The sequence below is a fragment of the Colletotrichum higginsianum genome, chromosome 3 (assembly GCF_001672515.1).
Source record: "Colletotrichum higginsianum IMI 349063 chromosome 3, whole genome shotgun sequence".
NCBI classification, from domain to species: Eukaryota; Fungi; Ascomycota; class Sordariomycetes; order Glomerellales; family Glomerellaceae; genus Colletotrichum; species Colletotrichum higginsianum.
Genome location: NC_030956.1, coordinates 1,902,007 through 1,925,204, shown reverse-complemented (window position 1 = coordinate 1,925,204; position 23,198 = coordinate 1,902,007). Strand labels below are relative to the sequence as shown.

General features: G+C 54.2%; 5 protein-coding genes across 5 annotated transcripts; 2 read left to right on the top strand and 3 right to left on the bottom strand.

Annotated features, from left to right (window-relative positions):
- Nucleotides 1-273: 273 nt before the first annotated feature.
- Nucleotides 274-4,587, bottom strand: CH63R_04142 (Sentrin-specific protease; the record flags this gene model as incomplete). Its single annotated transcript, XM_018299117.1, has 4 exons — nucleotides 274-2,791; nucleotides 2,869-3,971; nucleotides 4,025-4,061; nucleotides 4,145-4,587. 4 exons carry the CDS (start codon nucleotides 4,585-4,587, stop codon nucleotides 274-276), a joined length of 4,101 nt encoding a protein of 1,366 aa, XP_018160363.1.
- A 1,346-nt stretch (nucleotides 4,588-5,933) lies between these two features.
- Nucleotides 5,934-6,687, top strand: CH63R_04141 (Signal peptidase subunit; the record flags this gene model as incomplete). The annotated part of the gene is made up of 2 exons (XM_018299116.1): nucleotides 5,934-6,379; nucleotides 6,447-6,687. The coding sequence occupies 2 exons, from the start codon at nucleotides 5,934-5,936 to the stop codon at nucleotides 6,685-6,687; spliced, it is 687 nt and encodes a 228-aa protein (XP_018160362.1).
- Nucleotides 6,688-7,033: 346 nt separating this feature from the next.
- Nucleotides 7,034-11,418, bottom strand: CH63R_04140 (5'-3' exoribonuclease 1; the record flags this gene model as incomplete). Its single annotated transcript, XM_018299115.1, has 4 exons — nucleotides 7,034-9,555; nucleotides 9,606-11,199; nucleotides 11,255-11,348; nucleotides 11,414-11,418. 4 exons carry the CDS (start codon nucleotides 11,416-11,418, stop codon nucleotides 7,034-7,036), a joined length of 4,215 nt encoding a protein of 1,404 aa, XP_018160361.1.
- A 969-nt stretch (nucleotides 11,419-12,387) lies between these two features.
- On the top strand, nucleotides 12,388-13,976 carry CH63R_04139 (WD domain-containing protein; the record flags this gene model as incomplete). Its single annotated transcript, XM_018299114.1, has 5 exons — nucleotides 12,388-12,421; nucleotides 12,474-12,636; nucleotides 12,687-13,202; nucleotides 13,260-13,745; nucleotides 13,802-13,976. The coding sequence occupies 5 exons, from the start codon at nucleotides 12,388-12,390 to the stop codon at nucleotides 13,974-13,976; spliced, it is 1,374 nt and encodes a 457-aa protein (XP_018160360.1).
- Nucleotides 13,977-15,664: 1,688 nt separating this feature from the next.
- On the bottom strand, nucleotides 15,665-17,859 carry CH63R_04138 (RNA-binding protein; the record flags this gene model as incomplete). Its single annotated transcript, XM_018299113.1, has 4 exons — nucleotides 15,665-16,600; nucleotides 16,735-17,441; nucleotides 17,561-17,618; nucleotides 17,701-17,859. The coding sequence occupies 4 exons, from the start codon at nucleotides 17,857-17,859 to the stop codon at nucleotides 15,665-15,667; spliced, it is 1,860 nt and encodes a 619-aa protein (XP_018160359.1).
- Nucleotides 17,860-23,198: the final 5,339 nt, after the last annotated feature.

Here is a 23,198-nt window from a genome sequence, read left to right as displayed (position 1 = left end):
AGGCTACAAGGAACATTACAACCAATTTTTTGGGGGGGGAAATTGGAGTTTCTTCGTTGCCCTCAAACCCTGCCTTCTAGATCTATAGGTATGGATTGGGCCATGCCGTCACCCGAACAACGCTTCGCGCCAGCTTTCAGCAGACATACAACACTATTCTGTTGATTCCTCTAACGACAGATCTAGCATCCCGTGGTTTTCTATTGCCCTCCCCATCTCAACCAATTCAACAACCACAACGAAGCAGGGTATCTTGATACAAGTCGTTGTCTGCTATATGGTGAGATCCACAGTCTCCTGCGTCGGAGTGCGCTTCAAGTTTGGTGTCGCCTCCCTGGCTCCCTTCAAAGTATGTTTTTTTGGTTCTTGAATTGCCAGAGGCGATGGTTCAGGTCGAGACGTCGTTCCCGCTGTGAAGTAGGGACTTGTCTCAGCAGGGCCTTTCGCCATTCTGTGCGGTGATGACATTGGGGGCGCTTCGTCCTTGATCACGATGCTCCCCTGTCCTTCGGCCTCTTTCTCGCCATTCTGCAGTGCTGGGTTATGTTGTTGCATTGATTCGGATGAAGAAGTCATTTCACCCAGTAACTGCTGGCTCGGGGAGATGCTCTTCTTGGAGCGGTCAACGGCTGGTCTGATTTTGCGGGCCGACTTCACCGGTGAGGACGACAGCTGGCGCAAGCGGAGCTCGCTGTTGCCGGGTTGCCACTTGGTCCCCGTGGAAGCCGAATCTTTCTCGCTGGTTGGCTTGACGGGCGAAGAGACAAGAGGCGACATCATCCGCGGCGCACCATCGTCAATGTCATGTCTCTTCTCTGCATGACGAGGACTTGTCCTCAGTCGGACGGGTGTGAAGCCATCACCGCGTAATATCACGCGATCTGGCGTTTTTGGTCCTTCTGAGCTTTGCTCCAGGGATCCCAAGAGCCCGTTCTCCTTGCACGACGCAGCAATGGCGACCTTCAATGTGTGAGCTTCAGTCCGCGGCAGAGATTCCTCGGCACTGGCAGGTTCAGACTCTGCAGTAGGTTGAGGTTTTGTGGGAGAGTTGACAACCGGCAGAGATGCTGTGGCGACACCAGCGTCATTCTTGGCGGGCGGGCTGCTGCGGCTGTTCCACGGCAGATGATCGATTGCTGGGGATCCTTTTACGGTTGATGACGGGTTCTTTGGCGCGTCAAGAACTGGCTGAGGAGTCCTCGGCGTAGCAGGCTCTGCTTCTTGACCCTTCTCCGGCGACTTGCTAGTGGCAGGTGGTCGGACATTCGACTTCCGCTTGGCCTTCTTCTCTGCCGCCAGTTCATTCTGTTCCTTTCTCTTTTCGATGATGATGTTGCGTAGTTCGCTGCGCATGGCGGGAGACGTAATGTCCCAGCTCGGTGCCTCCTTACGAACTAGCTTGGCGACCACGCCGTCTGGGTCCTTGAGGAACTCTCGCATGTACCCGAGGAGGAAAGCGCCACAACTTGCGTGATCTTCTTGCTCAGGAATGCCCTTTGCAGTCATACCAAAGGTACCGGGCGGTTCAAGATCCATACCCCTTTTGTCTTTCGCTTCTCGGACGAGGTACGACTTGAGGTTGCCGCAAGTAGGGGAATGTCCAACTCCCAACGAGTCGAGGGTAATCACTCTAGCCTCAGTAGGATCTTGCTTTCGAGCCGGGGTTCCTGCGTTTTTCCGAGGCAGACGAAGCTTGTTTGATGGTGGCTTGGGTCCCGCCTCTTCAGTTTTCTTCTCTTCTTGCTTTGGCTGGGGTTCCTGCTCCGGCTGGCCCTCCTGCTTTGGCCGATCTTCTTGCCGGGAACGACCTTCTGTTTCGGCCTCTTCCAGGCTCATTTGTTCGACCTTCTTGCCGACGGTAGCGATCGAACCCTCTCCTGCTGACTGTGCCTTGGACTCTTCGTTGGTCTTGTCAGCGGACTTCTCTGCGGGTTCCAACTTCTCGCCCCCCGGTTGTGCATCAGTTGTCCGCAGCAGCTTGCCCGGGTTGCAAACGATTGCCAGGTACCAGTGGGCACTCTCATTGACTGGAACGACGATGTAGTCAAACGAGAACAGGTCGATCTTCGTTGTCCATGATTTAACACCTTCGTAGTTGATTCCACGGCCAGCTTTTACATCGGTCAGCTTCGGATAGAAGTAGGTGTTCATGATGTAAATCCGGTCAGCCAGGGCCATGTTGTCTCGTTCCAGATTGGCTTGAAGATAACGTAAGTAGAACCCAATGAGGTTGTCGTTAAGGAACTCTCCCTCTTCGAGCCGCGAAATGTCATCACGATAAACTGACGCCCTGTTCTTGCCGGTGGTGGGAAATATGAGGGGTTTGTCATCCCAAATCCTAATCCAGTCAGGATTTTGATTGACCCACGAGACAGGGCTGGGGGATTTGCGCCTGAGAAAGCCGGGCGACGGATTCGAGATTTGTCGAGAAGGACCTTGTTTCACCTGCCTAGACGGCAATGCTTTTGTTCGATGGGCATCGGTCTGGCGGTCCTTGACGTCGTCATTGAGACTGAAAACAGAAGCTGTCCTAGGGGCAGATTTTGTCTCTGACGCTGAACCATCACCCTGCATGCTGCGTCGCAATGACTGGCGATTTTTCTGGGACGGAGTGTTCTGCTGCGCTGGAGCCGGTCTTGAACAGCTTTCTGCTGTCGATTTCATTTCAGACTTGGCTTTTGCTGCCTCATGATGTTCAAGATACTTGATGTCGTCTGGCCTTTGCGCATGCGTAAGCTCCCAGTTATCCGCTTCATGCTGTTGCCTGTTCAAAATTCTTTCGAGGTGATTGCTAGTCTTTGTTAACTGGGAAAATAAGGCGAAGGGGTACCAGGTGTGCCAGGCGGATCAAATACTCGTCAAACGTACCAGTCTACTGATGAACAACGGCCTTTCAGCTCGCCTTCGGCCCAAAGCCCCAGAGTCAGGGCGTCCCCGAGTTGAGCGAATTTCAACACCAGTAAACGACCGACACCCTCACTCGAGGCTCTCCAAACTGCCACAAGTGGAGTGCCGCTCGTGCTGTACTCAATTTTAGTACAGGACGCTAGCTTCGCCCCTAGCCAGCTGTAGTCTGGACGGCATTCATTCTTGCCATCGACCACAACGAGGCTTTTGAGATCATCATCCAATCTCAGCACGGGACGTTCATCCGGGGACAGATTCTCAGCATCCAACGTTTGTTTCCCAGAGACAGCACGAACGACACGTAGCATGGGAGGCTGGGCGACCCTAGACTTTGTGAAGTTCACTTTGGCCATGTCTCCGCGCGAATGAGTGGTGGCATGGTCCCTTGGCTTTCTTGCCTCTTCGTCTCTCAAGGATGCATGCCGGCTCTTTGATGTCTTGTCCTGACTACCAAGCTCATCGTCCGAAATGTCTTCTGGCTGGCCCTTCGCGGTGCTGACGCCAGGAGGTAGATGAAACGCTGTTCTTGAATTGGCCTTGGGTTGATCTGCCGTATGTCTCTTCTTCGGGGGGCCACCTTCATCCTTCATAAGGTCGTCTTCACCATCAGAGAAGTTGTCCTTGGGCGTTGCCGGTTTTGCGCATTTCAACGAGCGGGCACGGGGACGACGTGAACGCTTGTTACTAGCAGTTGCGCTGTGCGCCCTCTCCACGTTCCGGTATTCAGGGACATGTGAACCCGATGTCAGTTCATGGTTTGAGCGGTTACTAACGACCTCGAGATCTGTCGACTGTTGTGACTCTGTCAAATCCACCATGTGCGGTTTTTGGGGCACTGGTTCTGGCGTCGGAGAGTCTGTTATCAGAGAGAAATGCCCCGAAGTAAACACGTTGGAGTTCCGGGGCGCTTCGTCCTTGGTCTGTGTCTTTTGCCGTTTGGCAGACCTCGAGGGTTCGACATATTGCACTGGTGGCAGTCTCTTTTGGCTCGTATCCTTGCCTCTATCGAGAGTGTTGATCCCACCAGTAAGACCACCGGAGAGGATGGATCTCGGGATTTTGTTCTATACCATTTAGTGTTAGCTGAGCCCTGCGCTCTTGCGTGGTAGACGCTCACCATTGGATTCAAAACGGGAACGCCGCCTTTCGAGCTCCTAGCAGAGTGGCCGTTAGCAACATCCTCGCCCGCGGCTCTCTCTTGGGCTAAAATCGCACCCGTAGTTCGGAAATGAGTGACAATGTTTGTCTCTGTATCGTTTCCGCAGTTCCTCGGGCCTGTCGCCCATATGTGAGTACAAGTCTCTTGAATCGGAAGAGTCGTCTCCAAAGCACATACGATCGGCCTTGTCTCTTCCAGATAGCTCGTTGTTCAGACGAGACAGTTGCGCCGTCCGCGCCGTGCAGCCTGCCTCTCTCCTCGTCCTTGGACGCTCCCTCTGCCGCATGCGCAGTCTCTCGCAGAGCTTTCTCCTCTTGGTGTCTGGGAAGCCTCAGTACCGCGGTGTCGGCCCTGGGTGTCGATGGCGGGATTGAACAAGGCGCAGGCGGGTCGGAAGAAGACGAGGGTGCGCCCTTGAGTAGCGTTTCATCGCAGGGAGGGTTCGTGGCTCTCGTATGGGGAGGAGAGGAAACGGAAGAAGGTGAGTCGGCGGGCGGTGTCGTCTCTCGAACTTGCTTCATTCAAGACGAAAGTCGGTTAGTGGTGGGGTTTAGCTAGGTAGGAAAAGCAGGGCCTCTAGCACGGGTTTACAGTTGAATTTTTGGGGGTCACCCAGTGCACACTGGACCACGGGTGGGTGGACGCGCTAGGGGAGGGGGGAAACGAAAAGAAAGAAAAACCCAGGTACAGCGACACGTCGCAGGGACATGTCATACTATTGCTGTGCATACTTAGGTAGGTAGTAGGTACTCTGCAGCGCTGGAAGTGATCAAGCGGGGATCCACTCCATTAAAACCCAGGGCGCCGGGGCGCGACACCCGCAGGGGAAGGCAAAGGATGGCATTTGCTTGTTTGGAACGGCAGCCGAAACTGGGCAGCCTGCACTCGCTTGAGTCGAAAGAAACGCCCAATCAACGGACAACGAACACAAAGTGACATACCTGGGTCTCGACACCTGCCATTAAGAGAGTTTCTTCCGCAGAAGTCATCGTGAGTTGCTGATACAATCAAAAGAGGCTATCGTCCTCACTTGCTTTGGAATGGGAAGGTAGGACCATGGCTGCGGTCAAGTGCCTCTTGCAGAAGAGTAGAAAACAGAGTAAGTTTATTCCAAAGTTAAGAGAAGTCAAGATGAAGTGATGTCGGTGAGCCGGCCTTAGATGATTTTGGAATGAGTGCGATGCATCCCTCCCTGCCCGGCGCGCCCTTGATTTCTCTCAGCAATGGAATACGGCGGCAGATCGTATTCAGAGGTTGAAGGAAGGAAGATGCTGTACATGCTGGGATGGCGCCGAATCGGAAGCGGTTGAGTCTGCGAGAAAGGAACATGCAGGAGGGCCCACGGCCACACCACTGATTTTGAATCCTAACCAAGCAAACAGCGGCCAAGTGGAAATGAGGAAGGGTAGAAGGGACCAACTCTTGTTTGTATTTGGGGTCAGTATTGTCAATAGCTAACTATGTTGACAACAGGACAGATACCTCAAGGACGCGACAAGAGATCATCTAAACCATGGACGTTCTGGAGTTGCTCAGGATGCATGTCTGCACAGCTTCCCCGGCGGCAGCAGGGGTACCACTAGAGAAACCCGTCATCCACGGCCCCATAATTTACCATCAGGTCCCCTGGAGTACGTAGTGCGGCGGCAGCTCAATCCAAGCTGCAGCCAATAGCGCTGAAGCCACATGTCCGTCCCAGGCAAGGCTGAACAAAGCCGACCCCCAAAAACGTGGCCTCCCGCATCCATCTTCAAGCTTCACTTCCCTTTCAGACCAGTATCCTTGATGCAACCAAGCTGCCGACAAGCATCCGAACATCTTAAGACCGAAGAATAGTCCACCGCAGGTGGCATAAAGGTCGCCCACAATGTACAACACAATAACCCGCGCCCAAAACACATTTGGCTTCTTCACTACGGTGGCCTTCTTCGTCGCCGCCTTCGTCGCCCTCTCCGATCTCGTCACCCCGCGCGCCCCCTCCGTCGGCTCTCTGAAGACGACAAACATCCAGGTCGTCAAGGGCCGCCCTCATTACTACAGCTCCAAAAAAGAGGAGTACGCCATCATCAAGTTCTCCCTCGACGCCGACCTCTCGGACCTCTTCACCTGGAACACCAAGCAGGTCTTCGTCTACGTCACGGCCGAATGGCCCGACAGCTCTAAGGCTGCTGCCGGTACGAACGCCACGAACCAGGCTGTCATCTGGGATCAGATCATCACGTCTCCCAGCGCCGACCACCTCGCCAACATTGGCCCCGCCGCCCTGCGCAAGTTGAGGAAGAGCGCCGAGGGCAAGAGCATCGATCCGAGCCGGTAAGCCGTCCCGTACTATTTGCTGCTGTAAAGGAATACTTGAAAGATTGACATAAACATCTCATAGTGGCAAGCTCCGCATCAAGAACCAGAAGCCCAAGTACCAAATTACCCACCCCTCGAGCAAGATTGCCGAGACCGACAAGGTCGTCCTGAAGCTGCACTACAACGTCCAACCGTGGGTTGGCATCCTGACATGGAACCAGAACCAGGATATTGGCAGCTGGAAGGCCCTCAAAGGCGGTGTCAGCAAGATCTTCAAGCTTCCTGCTCTCAAGGTTAAGGAGAGTAAAGATAAGAAGCCTTGAAGTAGATAGATCATGCGATTCTGGCGTCACTTGATACAAGTCTTGAAACACTGACATCGAGTTTTCGCAAGTGACGAGATGCATCGTGAATGAGAGTGACGGCACCTCGAAGCGTTCATTGTTTCCTACTGCTGACTACACCGCTTTACGCCCTCTACGCGACACTACTAGTCTCCATTGATTCCAGAAAGCATCGCTATGCGCGTGTTCGCATCCTACGTTTGCCATAACTCTAGTTCGTGAGCCCTCTTTTGGGGGCTGAGGCCATCTATCAGAAACCACATCGCTTCGTCAAGGGGTATCTACTGAGCCAAGAGAAACCATAGGAAATAAAGGCAAGCATGCTCTAAGACTGCGCGGCGTCAGGAGTGGCTCCGTTTGTCGCTCCGTTCGCGCCACGACCGCGGGGAGCGCCTCTACCCCGTCCGCCACGTCCTCCACGGCCACGACCTCTACCGCGAGCGTCAAGGTTGGCAGGAGGCGGGACGTTGCCGTATACCGGCTGCTGCGGTTGGGCCGGCATCTCGTGAAGACCCGAGTGTCCGGGGTGCTGAATCGGTCCACCCCGGCCTCGGCCTCTGCCCCTAAAGTTGCCCCCGCCGCGCTGGGTTTGTCCGTTGACCTCGTGAGCCTCGTCCGTGCCATTCTGGTGAGGACGGTAGACAAGAGTGCTGTGCAGCAAGTTGGGTCCACTCCCACGACCGCGGCCGCGGCTGGACTGGCCCTGACTGCCGTTGGCAGCACCCCGCCAGGTACCCCTGAGTGGGCCAGGAGTGGGCGCGTCCTTGTACTGCTGGACGCCCGCCGCCATGGTCGTAAGCGACACCGGAGCCGCCGCCGGTTTGCGCTGCATGCCAGCTTTCGAACCAGACACGACCTGCTTGTACGTAGTGTTAAGGACCGAGGAGGAAGCAACGGTCATGCCACGGAAAGGCGGAGCTCTTTCACCCAAGGTTGTGCCGCTCATGAAGGTGAGATCCCAAACAACATCTAGAAGAAGGTTATTGGCGGTACGGCTGAGACCAACCACTGTTCCCCGGCTTCCAAGTGGCACCTTGCCAGAAGACGACAAGAAGCTTACACGGTCGCCAAGAGCGAACTTCTGGTTGCTGAGGAACAGCTCAGCATCGGTGGGCTTCATGATAGCCGATCGCGGGACGCCCTTCATGTTCTTGACCTCCACGTCGTGAGACTGAAGGAACACTTGCGCGCCAGCCTCGGCAAGCTTCATGACCACAACGGAGTCGAGCTGCTCTGCTTCCAAGGGAACTCGCTCAAACTTGCTGGTCTGAGCCGCCTTGAGCCAAGCTCCGATCTCTTTCACTCGCTGAGCGGCCACCTTAGGGTCTTTCCACAGGTCAGTGTCGCTGACGTCACTTGACTGAGGATTCTGCTGGATAGCGGCGAAGAAGTCAGGGAACGCAGCAATGTATCTGGCCAGAAGCTCAATGGCAGCGTTACTGAACTCCCAACCGGAATCCGACTTTTGCGAGTAGCCGAGCACCTTCTGCTTCTTGGCATCAAACTTCAGGTTGAGACCCAAGTTAACTCTCAGGCCACCAACAGTGTTGACCTGATAGGAAGACAGGATTTTGCTGAGAATCAAAGGGTGGAGGTTGAGCATCTTGGCAACGGCGTAAGACGGTGTGTATCGATTCTGACGCTTCATGTCCTGAATAATCGGCTTGGCGAAGTCGGGCTCCTTGTTCTTCAAGACAGAGACTCTGATGTTGGCCTTATTGTTGGCATGGCCAGTAACCTCCAGGGCGCGTCCGTAGTTGTACTCGCCCAAGAAGAAAGCCTGAGTGCCAGTGGGGTACTCCTCCTCAATGGGAACAGCAGCCCTCTCGATGAATCGCTCGTCCTCGTTGATGACTTGGTCGACGATGGTCTGAGAAGCATACACGCTTCTCATGCTGGGGTTCAGCGCATACTCCTTGACTAAGGCACCCTCTTCAGTCTTGATTAAACCCTTCAGCATGTGGACGTGGACCAGGGATTCCACTGAGTTGATGACAATGCCGAGCCGCTTGGAGTGCCAGTTTTCAATGTATCCCGACTCCTTGTTGAAAAAGTCAATGTCTTTGGGGCCATGATGTTTCTGAACAATAGAGCCGTTGCCGTCAAGTTCGTAATCGAAGAGCTCATCGGTCACCTTAACGATCTTGGCCTCTTGGAGGAACGGGTATCCGACGAAACATCGCTTTCCAAGCTTCTGCGAAGCCTGTTCGGCCCTGGTTCTAAGTTCCGAGTCGGTGAGCGTGACAATCATGCTGGGGTTCTTGCTGTCTGCCTGGAAGACATTGACACCAAAGTTTTCCACCAGCATCGCCGTGTAAGGCAAAGTGTGCAGGGTTGGGAACCCTGCAAGTGCCTCGACGTTGATCTTGACACCATCAGTGAGGCCATTGCGATAAGTAAGACCCTCAGTGTTGGGAAGCTCGAAGATGTTCTCCACGCAGTGGCATGGGCTGATGTCAGGAAAGACGCCCAGGAGAGATGACGGATAGGTGATGGAGACCTCTGGGTTGTAAGTGAACTTGAGAGCGACTCCGAATCCGTTTCGCTCCTTCTGGTCTTGGCTGAGAAGCTTGTTCTTGGGCTCCATCGCGCTGAGCAATCGCTTCTCATCGATGAAGGGAATTTTCACAACGGCCTCCCATTCCATTCTCTTTCCGTTCATGTCAAGCTCGAAGTCTCTGGGATAGAAGTCGTAAATGGGGGAGTTCGGGTTGGTCATCAGATCCCAGTATACCTCAGGGACGATGGACTTGCTTCGGTCAGGCAAGACACCCATGAGCTGTTCGAAGGGCCTGAACGGCTGGCCCAGCTTGAAGTTAAGGTCGGCTCCAAGACCCTTGATGACGTCTACAGGGGGCATTAGCGCATGCACATGTGCTACACTTGTTTGGACTTACCAGAGGTCAAAGGAGAGTAGTGGTACTGGTAAAACCACGGCCACGAGGCGATCCCGCGGTAGTAGTAGTACAGAACCCATTGAAGACCTTGAACGTAGTTCTCGCAGAGCTTGGTGAGCTCAGCATCGTACTGCTCAGGCGCCCACTCAGGGAACTTCTGCAAGTAGTACTTGGTCTTCCAACCCAGGTACTTCTGGTCATAGAGTTCCTTGTATTGACGCTGGGCATCTTCGCCACTGACGTCGACAACAGTGGCCTTGTCATAAGTGCGCATGACTCGGTAGAGTGCCAGAGTTCCCTCCTCTTCCTCCTCGTTGACGTTCTCGGCGCCCTTGGGGAACGAAAGAAGGAGATGGCGATGGCCCTCATCATCCTCCTTGGTGCTCCACTCAATGTGAAGGGTGTCAGCAAGGTCTTGAACGAACTTTCTATCAGCAGCGTTGAGACCAGTTCCGAGATCGAGTGGTTCGGGCGAAGGTTTGTTGACATAGGGTCGGATTTGCTGCTTCCACAGGTCTCTCTGGGACGAAGTCAAAACAAGTCCCTTGCCCTTAGGCCTTCGGTTGTCGGCGCCATTAGGCTCCGTGAGCTTTTTGGACTGGAACCATTTTTCGTCGCTGACATCGTTCTCGAATTGGTTGGTCTCATCCTTGGCAAGCTCATTCAGGAGCCTTTGAAGGCGGGGCAGGTTGATGACACCGCCCTCATTAATGTATCCATCTCCTTGGGGGAGAACAGACTTGTAGATGCGAAACATGGCAGCGAGGGCACCCTCGTTGATGTGGAGGCGAGGAAGATTCGGAAGGAAATCATTTCCGACGAAGAAAGCCATCAGAATGAAATCGTCGATAACCCGTTCCAAATCGAAGGGGAAGCTCAGCCGGCCAGGCTGCTGAAGCTCTTGGAACTCGAGCTCCAAATACTCGCGCACTATACATAGATGCAGCAAGTAGAAATTCTGGTGTTCCAGCTCTCTGGTCTTGGCCTTATTCACACGGCCAAAAGTGACTTCCTCTCGGAGGAGGCAGAAGTGAGGGTCGTGACTGAGCAGACCCAGCATGATGAGATCAGCATCAAGACCATATAAGCAGTGGCGAACGTTGGGATCGTAGTCAGGCTGCGCCTTGGCGTTCCTGATGTATTCCATGATCTTGTGCTCACCCTCACCAGGGACCTCATGACCAGACAGGACAATCTCGCAGCCTTGCCAGTCGGCATCTTCGGAGACTTTCTTGTTGACAAAGTACTTGAGCTGTTGCGTCAACTTGGCCATGAACTCGGTACCGGGCGTGATGCAGTTGCTATCGAAGGGAGGCTCCTTAGGCATCTCTACTCCCTCGCTAATGGCCTTGTCACGGGCCTTCTCGGTGTCAAGGGCTGTTCGGAATCGTCTAGCGCGTTGCTGGTTCATCTTGGCTCTCGGTGCAACACCGTCAATGGCCATGAAGAAGAGCTGCTTCGGCTTGATCTTCCCGAACAAATGCTCAATGTAATTGAAGATGCGGATGAACATCTCCTCCTCACTGAGCCGGAACGTCGTGTCTTCGCCGGTATCTTTATGCGTGCAGTTATGAATGATACCGTTCATGTCCAGCTACCAACACTATTAGCTATTGTAATCGAGGAGCAAAAGCATGGCGAGGGCGTACGTAGAGACAGTCGAACTCGGGAATGCGGTTCTCGGCAATGAGCTGAGAGATGGCCGGGTAACGCTCCGAGAGCCATCTGAAGAACTTGGGAACACTATAGATGATAGGGTCAGTAAAGATAACCTTTGGCGACAAGGTCGAATTGCAAGCTCGACGGACCCCATGATGTCGTGATGGTAGCGCGCTTAAGCTAAGCGCGGCGAACGATGCTGAAGTTGATAAAGTTGTGATGTGCGGTGACTATTTCAGGAGACAAATGCGACCTGTCTTTCTCCGTCTCAATGCGCTGCAAGCAACCGGTTGATGTTTTCTTTATTTCTCTCCAAACACGAGGAAAGTCCTGACGCAGGAGGCCCAAGGTGGATCGGTCGCAAGCTAGCTGCGACGCGGGAAAAGGAAAGAAGAAATGAACAAGTGAAAGAATATTCAACAGCTGGCTATAAAAAATAACCAGACTTGTCTGCGATTCTGCCAGGTGAACAGGGAACTCGGCTGTCGAGCTGTGTGAGGGCGAGAGGATGAGGTCGGAGAAGGCGTGGAAAGTTGGGTTGCGCAGGTGAAGCTGGACAGATGGACCTGATACCGGACGCTGGTTGATATGGGCGCAATCGGCATTGCATGCAGGAACTTCCGCCTCCAGCGTTCAGGCGGTGGCGGGGCTAGGCGGGAGAATCTTGTAGCGCTGCCTTACCTACCTAGGCAGTGATTACAGAGGCTCACAGCGGTGTTTCTGGCCTCGACGGTGTGACTCGACGGGAGTGGGGTTTTGGCCTGATCTGCGCCACACAGTGCTCCCCGCCAGAGGGGAGCTGAGGCTGGTGAGTGCTTCGGCCGCTCAGATGTGGGGTGGTCTCGTCGGCTCTGCCCATACCCGTTTCGGCATGGCGTGGCAGGCGTCACCCAGCCTTCCCGGCCCTTGCCTACCCAGGCAACATGCTCATGCAGCTAAATTTCAATCTACGCGCTGCGCGTCGTCTTTCTGAATCTCTACTTCGCGACCTACCCCCCGTTTGCGCCGGCACGAAGACCTTTCTGACTATCAACCTGCCAATCAGCACACAACCCTCTGTACCTCCCGGTAATTGGTAATCGCAACAGAATCGTACTCTCAATCAGCCGCGACATAACACACAATGGCGCCCGCTCAAGTTGTTGACGATGTCGACGGTAAGCTTTACAAACGAGCTTCGATGCGCGTCGTAAGCTAACCCTTCGCTAGTCGACATGGTTCAGGAGGAGGACGAGGACCAGGAGCAGCGTCTCATAAACGAAGGTGCATGGCGCTCAGTTCACAAGCTTCTGGCATGTTCATTGACTAACACGGCGCCAGAGTACAAGACATGGAAGAAAAACAGTCCTTTTCTCTACGACATGATTCTCAGGTACGACTGGCTGTCAATATTTACCCAAACACGACTGACAAACCCAATAGCACGGCTCTCGAATGGCCTACCCTTACCTCCCAATGGTTCCCTGACGTAAAGGAGCCTGAAGACAAGAACTACCGCATCCACAGACTTCTCCTCGGAACCCACACTTCCGAGGGCCTTCCCAACCACGTGCAGATCGCCGAAGTGAAGATCCCTAAATCCGTCGCCCCGAACCCCGACGAGTATAACGAGGAGACAGGAGAGATTGGAGGCTATGGAAAGTCTTCGAACGGTCAGACGGCTGCCGTCGAGTTCAGCATCGTGCAGAAGATCGACCATCCTGGCGAGGTTAACAAGGCGCGCTATCAGCCTCAGAACCCCGACATAATCGCGACATTGTGCGTCGACGGCAAGGTCCTTGTCTTTGACCGTACGAAGCACAGCCTGCAGCCCACTGGAAAAGTCAATGCCCAGGTCGAACTCATCGGCCACAAGCAGGAGGGATTTGGTCTGGCGTGGAACCCTCATGAGGAGGGCTGCCTTGCGTCTGGCAGTGAAGACACCACCGTGTGTCTATGGTTTGTCTTGTCCTCTTCCGCTCGACCGAACTTGTGATTCTAATGGAGCTTCAACAGGGATCTCAAGACTATCCAGAGCGGAAGCCACACGCTGAAGCCCGCCCGCAAGTACACACACCACACCCAGATCGTCAACGATGTGCAATATCATCCGATTGCGAAGAGCTTCATCGGAACCGTCTCGGACGACTTGACCATGCAGATCATCGACGTGCGTCAATCCGAGACCGCTCGTGCCGCCGTCACCGCTAAGCGTGGCCATATGGATGCCATCAACGCTCTGGCATTCAACCCTACATCGGAAGTACTCGTCGCAACAGCGTCCGCTGACAAGACTTTGGGCATATGGGACCTTCGCAACGTCAAGGAGAAGGTTCACACGTTAGAGGGACACAATGACGCAGTCACGTCTCTCTCGTGGCACCCGCAGGAAGCCGGCATCCTGGGCAGCGGCTCCTACGACAGAAGGGTTATATTCTGGGATCTCTCGCGTGTTGGAGAGGAACAGATGCCGGACGATCAAGAAGACGGCCCCCCGGAATTGTACGTTGATTAGGGGCTGCACTCGCAAGACATACGTTTGCTAACAATGAACACAGGCTCTTTATGCACGGCGGGCACACCAACCACCTTGCAGACTTCAGCTGGAACCCCAACGAGCCTTGGCTCGTTTGCAGTGCCGCTGAGGACAATCTGCTCCAGATCTGGAAGGTTGCCGACTCCATCGTCGGCAAGGACGACGGTGATCTGCCGCTCGACGAGATTGACCGATAGGCAAGATGAAGTCTCAAGAATACTTGAGAGAAGTATCACTAGCCATATTTGCCGATACCAGAGACTAAGTTGGGGAGGAGTGCGAAAATGGTGGGTGACAGGACTCGGCAAGAGATTGCGCTTTACACTTTTCTTTTTACTTTTCTTCTTTTCCTTTCGGCGTCTACGGTCATTTGTGGAGATGATTCCGGATTCCGGATTCCCAACATGCTGCTGCCTTATTAACGTTTCAAAACTGCCGGCCTCGCTGCATGCCTCGGTCCCTGAGTTGCCAGTTTTTTGTGATGTCTGCCCTTACGCCGACGACTGTTTGCGAAGCCCTTCCGGTTCAAGCTGCCTTGCTGGTTTCCGACTGATCCGTCAGCTACCAAATATCCCTGCTGTAGTCTTTTGGAATACGAGACCACATTTAAACATAGACAGCACATACGTGCAATAAACAGCACCCCCCCCCCCCTCCCCCCGGGGGCCCGAAATGACTAAGAAGAATGACGAGCATGTTCGACGGCTAACAAACTGTTGTTGGTTACATAGTGGCACAGCTGTCTTGCACGACGACTTGGCCTTTTTCTTGCCTAGCCCAGATTGAATTTCGTGAGACTCGAGAGACTCGAGATGAAGTCTTAAAAGAGCCCCCCGCCCCTAGTACGTTTAGGTCTGCCGGGCTGCCCGAAATCAGACATTGGCAAAATATCACACGTTGGTCAAACGTTGGTCAAATATATCGCGACTGTCAAAAGGCGTCTCGCCGCACTCGCTTCAATACGCAGCTGAGCGGAAGATTGAGACTGATGGAACCCAAAGTATGCCGTCAAAGAGTACTAAAGTCGCATTTCAAGATGAGGAAGATTATCAAGCCAAAGCCCGCCCAGCCTGCCCTGGACCCTGTTTCACTCCCCGACTCCCACAACGCTGCCGCCCATCCAGCCGTATAGAAAACCATGTGTTTGTGTCGAGAGAGAAGAGACAGCGACAGAGAGAGAAATAGAGAGGAGGGGGTTGTACATGCCAAGCCAATCTGGAAGGGGAAGAACTAGTACGGGGGAGTTTTTATGGTCTTGAAAAAAAAAGAAATTTGATGAGACAAGAAGGCCGATGAGAATGATTGGGAAGAGGGCAAACATTGATGAAAAAACATAGACACGACGTGGAAAAGACTCAAGAAAAAATGGAAATATTGAAAACCAACACATCTCTCACACACAATGAAGGCCAGGTATACCCGTTACACTCCCTTCGCTATGCACTCCCCTTTTGGACCACCCAAAATCCGACCGTCCCGCAACCGCAACGTCCAAACCAAAGGCGAGGTCGGCCGTAATCAACAATCCTTAACTAGCCAGCCCTTTTATACTGACGCTTGTCAGGGAGAAAGCAAATTCCAACAGCGGTGTCCGTCCGTTCCGGTAGTGTAACACTCTTTTTGTCTTTCCAGCCTTGCAAACTTTTTACCCGCATCCCTTGGTATACCGACAACCAACCCCCATTTCCAAGTGATCTTCCAAAACCTAGACACCCCCTTCCGTTGAAAGCAAGCGTAAGTCCCGAAGGTAATTGCCAAAGGTCAATGCTCTATGTTCGTCTTGTTTCCGAAGTTCGTTCCGCAGAAATGAGGAGGAGCTGAAAACGATCCAAGGAAGCCGATGTAGCCCGCTTAGATTACCAAATTTCTAACTGGTCGTCACTATTTAAGCAGGAGACTTGCTTGGCGGCGCAGCTCCTCCGTTCTGACGGGCATCACCGCCGCTGACGGACAGACCACCGATGCCGCTGGAAAGGAACGCAAAAGGATCGTTCTCGTTTTGCGAGTAAAAGTTGTTCGAAGGACCGGCGGACGCGGGGCCATTGGAGGCCGACTGGAAGGCAGCCTCGGCAGCGCGGCTGTCAAAGGGGCCGGCGGAGTGGGATCCGGGAGCCGGTCCGAAGTGGGTGTTGAGAGAGGAAGGGTAGGGGGCAGCTCCGCCGCCACCGATGCCCGAGGGAAGAGCATAGGTGCTGGGCGGGCCGCCAAAGTGCTGGCCGCCGTAGCCGCCGCCGCCGGATGCGAAGCCGCCACCGGCCGAGGCGAAGGGTCCGGGTCCAGGAGTGCCGCTCATCGAGCCCTGGCTCATACTGTAGTTGGAGGGAGGGTCCATGGGGGAAGGGTAGCCACCAGAGTCAGCGACGACAGCGGCACCAGCACGACTGGCGCCGCATCGCAGACAGCATACGTTCTTAGCAAAGTTGTGGTAACCGCAGACCTCGTTGCCGCACTTCCAATCTCCGGCGCGGAAGGGAACCACGCCACTTCCGCCCATGCGTCCGCCACCGTGGCCCATGTGTCCATGGTGGTGCTGGGAAGGCGGCATGATGGCCGGTGGGCCGTATCCGTAGCCGTAGCCCATGTCACCGGTAGGGCCGGCGCTCACAGCCGGGAACGAGCAACGGAAGCAGGCAGTTCGTCGCTGGAAGTTGGAGAAGCCGCACGAAGGGCAAGTCCAGTCGCCAGGGCGAGGACGGTTCTTGCTGGGCGGGAACGGTGTGAGAATCTCGGCAGCGCGGTCAAGAACACGGCTAGAAGACGGAGACACTTCGATCGCCTTCTCGTTAAGGGCACGACCGTTCATGCACAAACTCTCAGCAGCCTAGATGTTTTTTTTAGCCGTCAGTTTGAAGACATCAAATGTCGTCGAGTTCTGTGACGAGACCCGAATGACAGCTACTGGCCGTCGGCGGGTGATGGAGTACAAAACGACTGAATGAGAATTGCGAAACTCACCTCCTCGTGGGAAGAAAAGACAGCAAAACCGCTACCAGTGGGCTTGTGCTGCTCAGGGGTTCGCAGAGTCCAGAATGCAATAGGACGACCACCAAACTGGGTAAACCAGCTCTCGAGCTCGGATTGAGTAGTGTCGTGGGGCAGGCCCGACATGTGGAGGACCTTGCTGCGCTCCGACAAGAAAGCACGCACATCAGCGCGGGCGTCCATGGGGCGCGTCAAGACGTCGGGGTGCTCGTGGGAGGGCTGCGACTTGCGAATCAGACCTCTCAGAACCCGGGCGAGTGTGACAGCCTCCTCCATGGCACGGCGAGGGGAAGCGGGAGCCAGTGCCTGAAGGTGGAAAGGCAGGTTGTGCTTGATTGGAGCACTGGACTGGACCGGCTCCACCTCCAAGGCGGCACAGATATTGGACAGCATCGAGGGCCCAAAGGGCAACGATTCGGGGTGATGCTGCTGCCATCGCTGGTACTCGGTTCGCAAATCGAAAGTACGAGAGTGCTGGAGGTATGGAGGCAACACGACGGCCTTGTCCCGGGCCTCTCGGGGCAATTGGACGCGGAGATCCCAAGCATCGAGCGTGACAAAAACGAAGTCGAGGTTCTGCGAGGTCAGGTGTTCGTTGGCAAAGGTGTCAAATCGGTTGATGGCATCGCGGAAGGTTCCGGCATTGCGGACGTGTTCCCAGGTCAGGGTCGTCAAGCTCGCTAAAATTTCAAGTGTTAGCTGGGAAATTTTCACGGCGTCATGGCGGAACCCGAAATTTGGGCATATCGTGTGCGTGACGAGCAGATAATGAGGTCTCAAGCCTCGTGTGACGACTTACTGCACAAGGGTGTGATCGGAGTGTTGATGGGTTTGACAAGAACGCTCTCGCGGGTGATCTAAAGACAAGCTCAGTCAGCTCTGAGCAGGAAGACGAAGAGGGATCGCCAGCATGGCTCGAGCAGTAGAGGCCTAGCATACCTCCTCAAGAGACTTCGCGTCAAGAAGGATCCAGCCCAGCTCGATAACCTCGGCGGAGTCCTTGGTGACGTAGACTCCATGCTCGTCGCAGGTGGTTGCGACGTGGATCACGACATAGCGATCGATGTTGAGCTGGCTACCAGCTTGGGGACCAGACATTTTGGCAGGATAACGACAATACGGCTGACGAAGAGCTGCACAATAAGAATAATGGCGAAAGCGATGGCCGGGTAAAGACAAGTCGATGATTCCGACACCTGTCTTTTTTGCAACTGCGGGCAAGACAAGATGTTGCTGTATGTAGCGTTACGACTCGAACAAACGACGGATGCTCGGGAGAGGAGGGGGACGGGAGTGGTTCCCGGTAAGCTTCAGGAGAGGTGCCGAGCAAAGTGAAGTGCACAGCAAAAAAGACCGAAGCGGAAGATGCGGCAACAAGCAGGCAAGGGGAGAAAAGGAGACGAGGACAAAATTGACAGGTCCTCGTGTCGAAGTGCCTTTTGTCCTTGCAGCTCGGGAAGGGGAGAGAAGGAGGCGGGAGGGTTTCGGTAGGGGCAAGGAGGAAGGAACCGAAAAGAGGGAAAAGGTGATGGAGAGGCAGGAGGGAAGTCGACGCAGACCACAGGAGAAGAAAATTGGTGTCGGCGTGGGACTTGGGAAAGTGCTCCGTAAGAGAGGTACCTGGTCCCCCCCCTTGAGTGTGGTACGACGAGAAGTACCTTCCTTGCTGATGCTCTTTTTGGGGAGGGAGGGGGGTTCCAACTCGAAAAAAGATGCCAAAAGCCAGGTAGAGGTAAGTACCTATCTCTAACCTAGTGCCTTGCTTGCCTGATCAGTACCTGCTTCAACACATTTGCACCCACCCACAGACAATACCCACGCACATGCGCGCGCAAGAACTGCTTGCTATTTGCCATTTGGCATTTGGCATGCTTGCTATCCAGCAGCTGGGTATCTGTTTGGTTCATGCAATTGGCTCCCTGCATCGCACCAGGCATGGCAAGGTCCGCTGCTGAGGTACATGGTAGGTGGGATATCATGTTGTCTACCAGTGTTTGATCCATTACCGGGACAATGTACAACTACTTATGAGAGGGTTCTGGTGTTCCTCTAATGTTTTCTCTCGTGTGTGTGTGTGTGTGTGTGTGTGTGTGTGTGTGTCTGTGTGTGTGTACTGGGAGTGGAAGAGTATATAGTATCTTCCGAGAGCTAATTGATTATGAGGTAGGCGGTATGATGGATGCATGTTCTGTTCTCATAGCAAGGTTAGAATTTCCCGTTGGTGCTAGCCTCTAGGCGGATACACTAGCAAGAGCTGTTAGCTCGCTGATGTGGCTTCCCTCTGGTACCTGATTAGGCGGAAGGTAATTCCAGCGGAGGGGCCTCGGATTCTGGTTCATTGCACACATGGCAGCGGCAGCCAGCCAGACAGGACACCTCTAATGCAGCAAACACGGCCGCAGTCTCCGGCACAGCACTGACGTTCCGGTGCGCCGGGCACCAGTGAATACGCTTCAGTACCTCAGGCCTGGTATGACGAGACGAGCACAACACATGGAATTAAGGGACTAGAAGGGCCTTGTACAAGAAGCTTGTGGTTCCTTAGTGCCGTACCGAGGACGTTGGCTCATGGGGGTGATGCATGCACCTTCATGAGACGGGCGATGCTCAATCGCGGGCTGCATGCAATGGTTGACGGTCTCTCGGAACCTAATCCATTGAAAGTCAATCCCTCGCTATCGTCATGGTTAGCACATCCTGTCGGTGTGATGTGGAGGAACGCCAGGACGGTTTTCAGGACCTTCACACTTCCCGGTCTTCCCCCATTGCAGACCTGTCCTTCATTTTGGTGAAATCGAGACGGCAGAGATGTTCAAGAGAGCCTGGAAAAAAGGCGAGATGAGAGTTGAGACAACGAGCCATACACTTTCTGCTCGCTTGGCTTCCCAATCGCAGTCGTTGCGATGGCCACTGAGTTGATGCCAAATGTCTCGCTGTGCAGTACCCAGCCAGGCCAACTTCCTTCCACGTCGCCTCACTGCATTGCCAGGGGCCTCCACCAGTCGTATCAAAATTGTAATCCCGGCGAGTTATGTATCGTATGTCATGTAGGTATCTCATATGCACAGCAGGGCTCCAAAAAAGAAAGGGCCCACTCTTCGAGCACGGCGTCTCTTTGTGTTTCCCCTCGGAAGGGGTCCCTTGGACATAGCCACGCTCTCTTGCATATCGGCTCCTTGCCGCCGTCGCCGAATGTTTGGGTCTTCCCTATCACCAAGGCACCCATTCCTCTCCTCTCCAATTCATCTCCTTCCCCCTCGGCACGAACCATCCCCTCTCTGTCGTAACCCAGAGTGATGGGTACAGTAACGACAACAGGCGGCACTGCGCGTCCTAGTGGCGTGTCGACGTCGGTTACTCGTGCTGTATGCGCCCCTGGCACTCGTTGGATGCGCCCATCGACAAAGGAAACACCTGTGCTGGGCCCTTCAATCTCCAGTGTACCCATCCACCCAAGACTTGGTCTACGCAAGCACCGTGGCTACCGATACTGCGCCAACGGTGCAGATACCGGGATAGTAACGGTGCGTTGGCGTCGCCACTCCCAACATCCTGCCCCGAGGCCAGTCGGAAAAGCCAGGGGCGTCCTGTGCTGTGCTCTACCTTATTGCACAGATGCCCCCCAGACACCCAAAGTCTGAATGCTTCGCCCACACACACCATCAACATCCACTTCCCGAGTGGCAGGCCCCGGATGGGCCGTCACGACAGAAGTAGTCAAATTGGCATTGGATAGTCTGTGGGAGCCTGGCTTGGGAGTAGCTGGTAAACTGATAGATGAGAGCGCGGGATAGAGATGAGACACCTTTCGCGATTGCGATCATGAGAGTTAGCAACCGTCGCCAACTGCCTAAGCATCCTTCGACGTAGGCAGTTCGATGGGCTTGCTGCCCATCAACAATGCGGTTAACACCAGTTGGGCTGTCCACACCACACTAGCCATCAGTGGACGGCATCTCCTTGTTCCCACGTGGAGCTACCCGACTAACTTTCCGCAGAGCTTCTTCTACTACTCGGGGGAGGTGAAGTAGTCAAGAACATAGGCGGCCCTTCCCACCGGTCGCTGCGCGTTACCTTCCAATAGACAATTCGTCAAACGGGAGCGAACGGTGCTAAATGCGAAGTCTTGCAGAATACCACGGTTCCCCAGGTCGCCGTTGCAGAGCGAACGTTGAAGAAGCTCCACACAACCAGTCCTGACTTGCCGACTTAGGCGAGGCGTCATCTCGCTCCACGGTATGATCAGTCCACATTAATGTCTCGCCCCCTACGGGTACCGTTTCTTTCTCCCTCTTTGGTCACCCTCCCCCCCTTTCTAAAGCGGTTTACAAGCACCGGCGGCGGCGCGGCCTCGGTACCGGCTTATGAGCAAAGCATCAAAACAGCTCAGCGGAGGGGGTAGCTCTTTGGTGCTCTGTATCCGTACTTATCCATTACTTCGGATACCACGTTGCCGACCTTCGACCCTGTATCACAATCCTTTATGAAGCTGTCCCAACTGACTCGCCGCTTTTATCTGAGTATCCAGACACCCAGAACGGGCTAACGAGAAGTACAAAGGGGATGTTGCCCCATGCCCCTTGGGTGGGTAAGGCCATGGGCCAATACATATATTCAACGGCTCAGACTGTGATAGCCAACACACTTCACAGAGCTTAAGCTTCGAGAAGCTCGGAAGTATTTTACAACCCGTACGTGTCTTACCAGTTTGCACCATTTCCGGTAGCCCGGTCTGCGCCCCGAGAGCTAGCAAACATCGCTGGATCAACGTATTCCCCCCACCCTTTGAAGTGAGCCTCCATAGGTACCTAATCGCCAACCGCGAACACAAACTGGGCAGATTAGGCTGGCAGCGAGCAACTTCCCTAGGGCACTTGCCAGCAGCATTTAGTCTGCACCAATCTCACAAATTGGCCGGGAACAGAACAGGGTCCAGCTACGTATGTATGGCCTCGCATGCCTTGCATGGTCCGATAGCGCTGAAGCTTTGTCGGCCATCACCTGCAATCTTTGCGCGAGCTCGTACATCAGACACTCAAAGGTTGGCATAAGCGCCACCGGATTTTGTTCTGTATCCGTACTCAAATGCGGCAATGCGCAACTACGTCTTGGTAATTAACCAGTTCAGCTGGTACTCAGGCTTGCTTGTCGACCTCATTTCCGCTGGGGCTGTGTTCTCCAGATTCCGATGCCCATGTTCAAGGCCCTTGGTGCCCAACTCAAACCCTCAATCAACTCCCCGAGCTGCCGTGGCTTACATGCCCATCGTCATCGACACACTTCAACCGAAATGATCTCTATTTGACCGAGATTCCATCCAGTACGAGGTGGCATGGCTTTGTTGCCCTGTTCGAATTCGGGAACAGAAGCTTCATGACAGCTGCTCCTGTCGTTAGCGCAATATGCTTGGAAGCTAACGGAACGGCTACGCGTCTCGCTGTTTCAAGAGCTCCCTGCGAGGCAGCACCGCAGCGCTGTTCCCTGTCCAGATGGCAGGCTTGCTCATGATAACCATAGTATGTTGTCGATTGCAAAACTATTCTCCAAAACTTAGCACTCGTTATTCCTGAAATTCATATTCTGACCCTATCGCTCAGGCGCTTGTCCAGGCAACTGAACAACAGAAAACGGGTGCTTTGGCTTGGAAGTCTGGCGGGTTGGTCAGTTAGTTGCGGAACCTCCCTACGTAGGAAATCAAAACCGAGACTGTATTCAAACGATTGGGTACAAAACGCACAAAGGCCACGTTCGCTGCTTTTAACAAAGAGGACCAATGGCGGGATCTGGAGGTGCTCACGATCGAAGCGTCCTTGCAATGCAAATCTTGGGAACAAGGTCATTATCATTAATGTTTGCCGCCGAGCCAAACGTATTGATCGAGCAAGATCAAGGACCGATGGTGGCATGGGCGAAGCCGACTTCCACCGCCATAAGCATCGGACCTTGAAGAGCCCATCTTGGCAAGCAGGCGGTTGCTTTGGAGCAGCATGGCTATTCCGGGAGATGCATCACTACCAGCCCGTGGAAATGGCTCTGAGCCTGGGGTTGAAAGGCTGTGTGTCTCAGGCACACGGCAGCGCCCATCGATGTCAACCCGAGTTTTACTGGGTACGGCATCAACATATCCACACGGCGTCTAATCCAAACGGTCTGCGATAATTGCCGCGCTGCCCGGCGCATTGGCCATGTTGAAACTCGTACTGCTCACACAATGAAGCGCCAAAGAGAATGCTGAGAACCTCGGGATTCAGATGTAAACAAGCGGAGTCAAGAGGCCTCGTCGCTCAAATGCCAGACCCCGGACCGAGAGGGTTCGGTGTTCATAGAGGATGAAACAGCACGTGCTGGTTACGTCATTCATCGGAAGACCATTCCGCGTCACGATGAGAATCAGCGGCAGACAGTGGCTGCGAGACTTACGTAGGACGAGGCGTTGG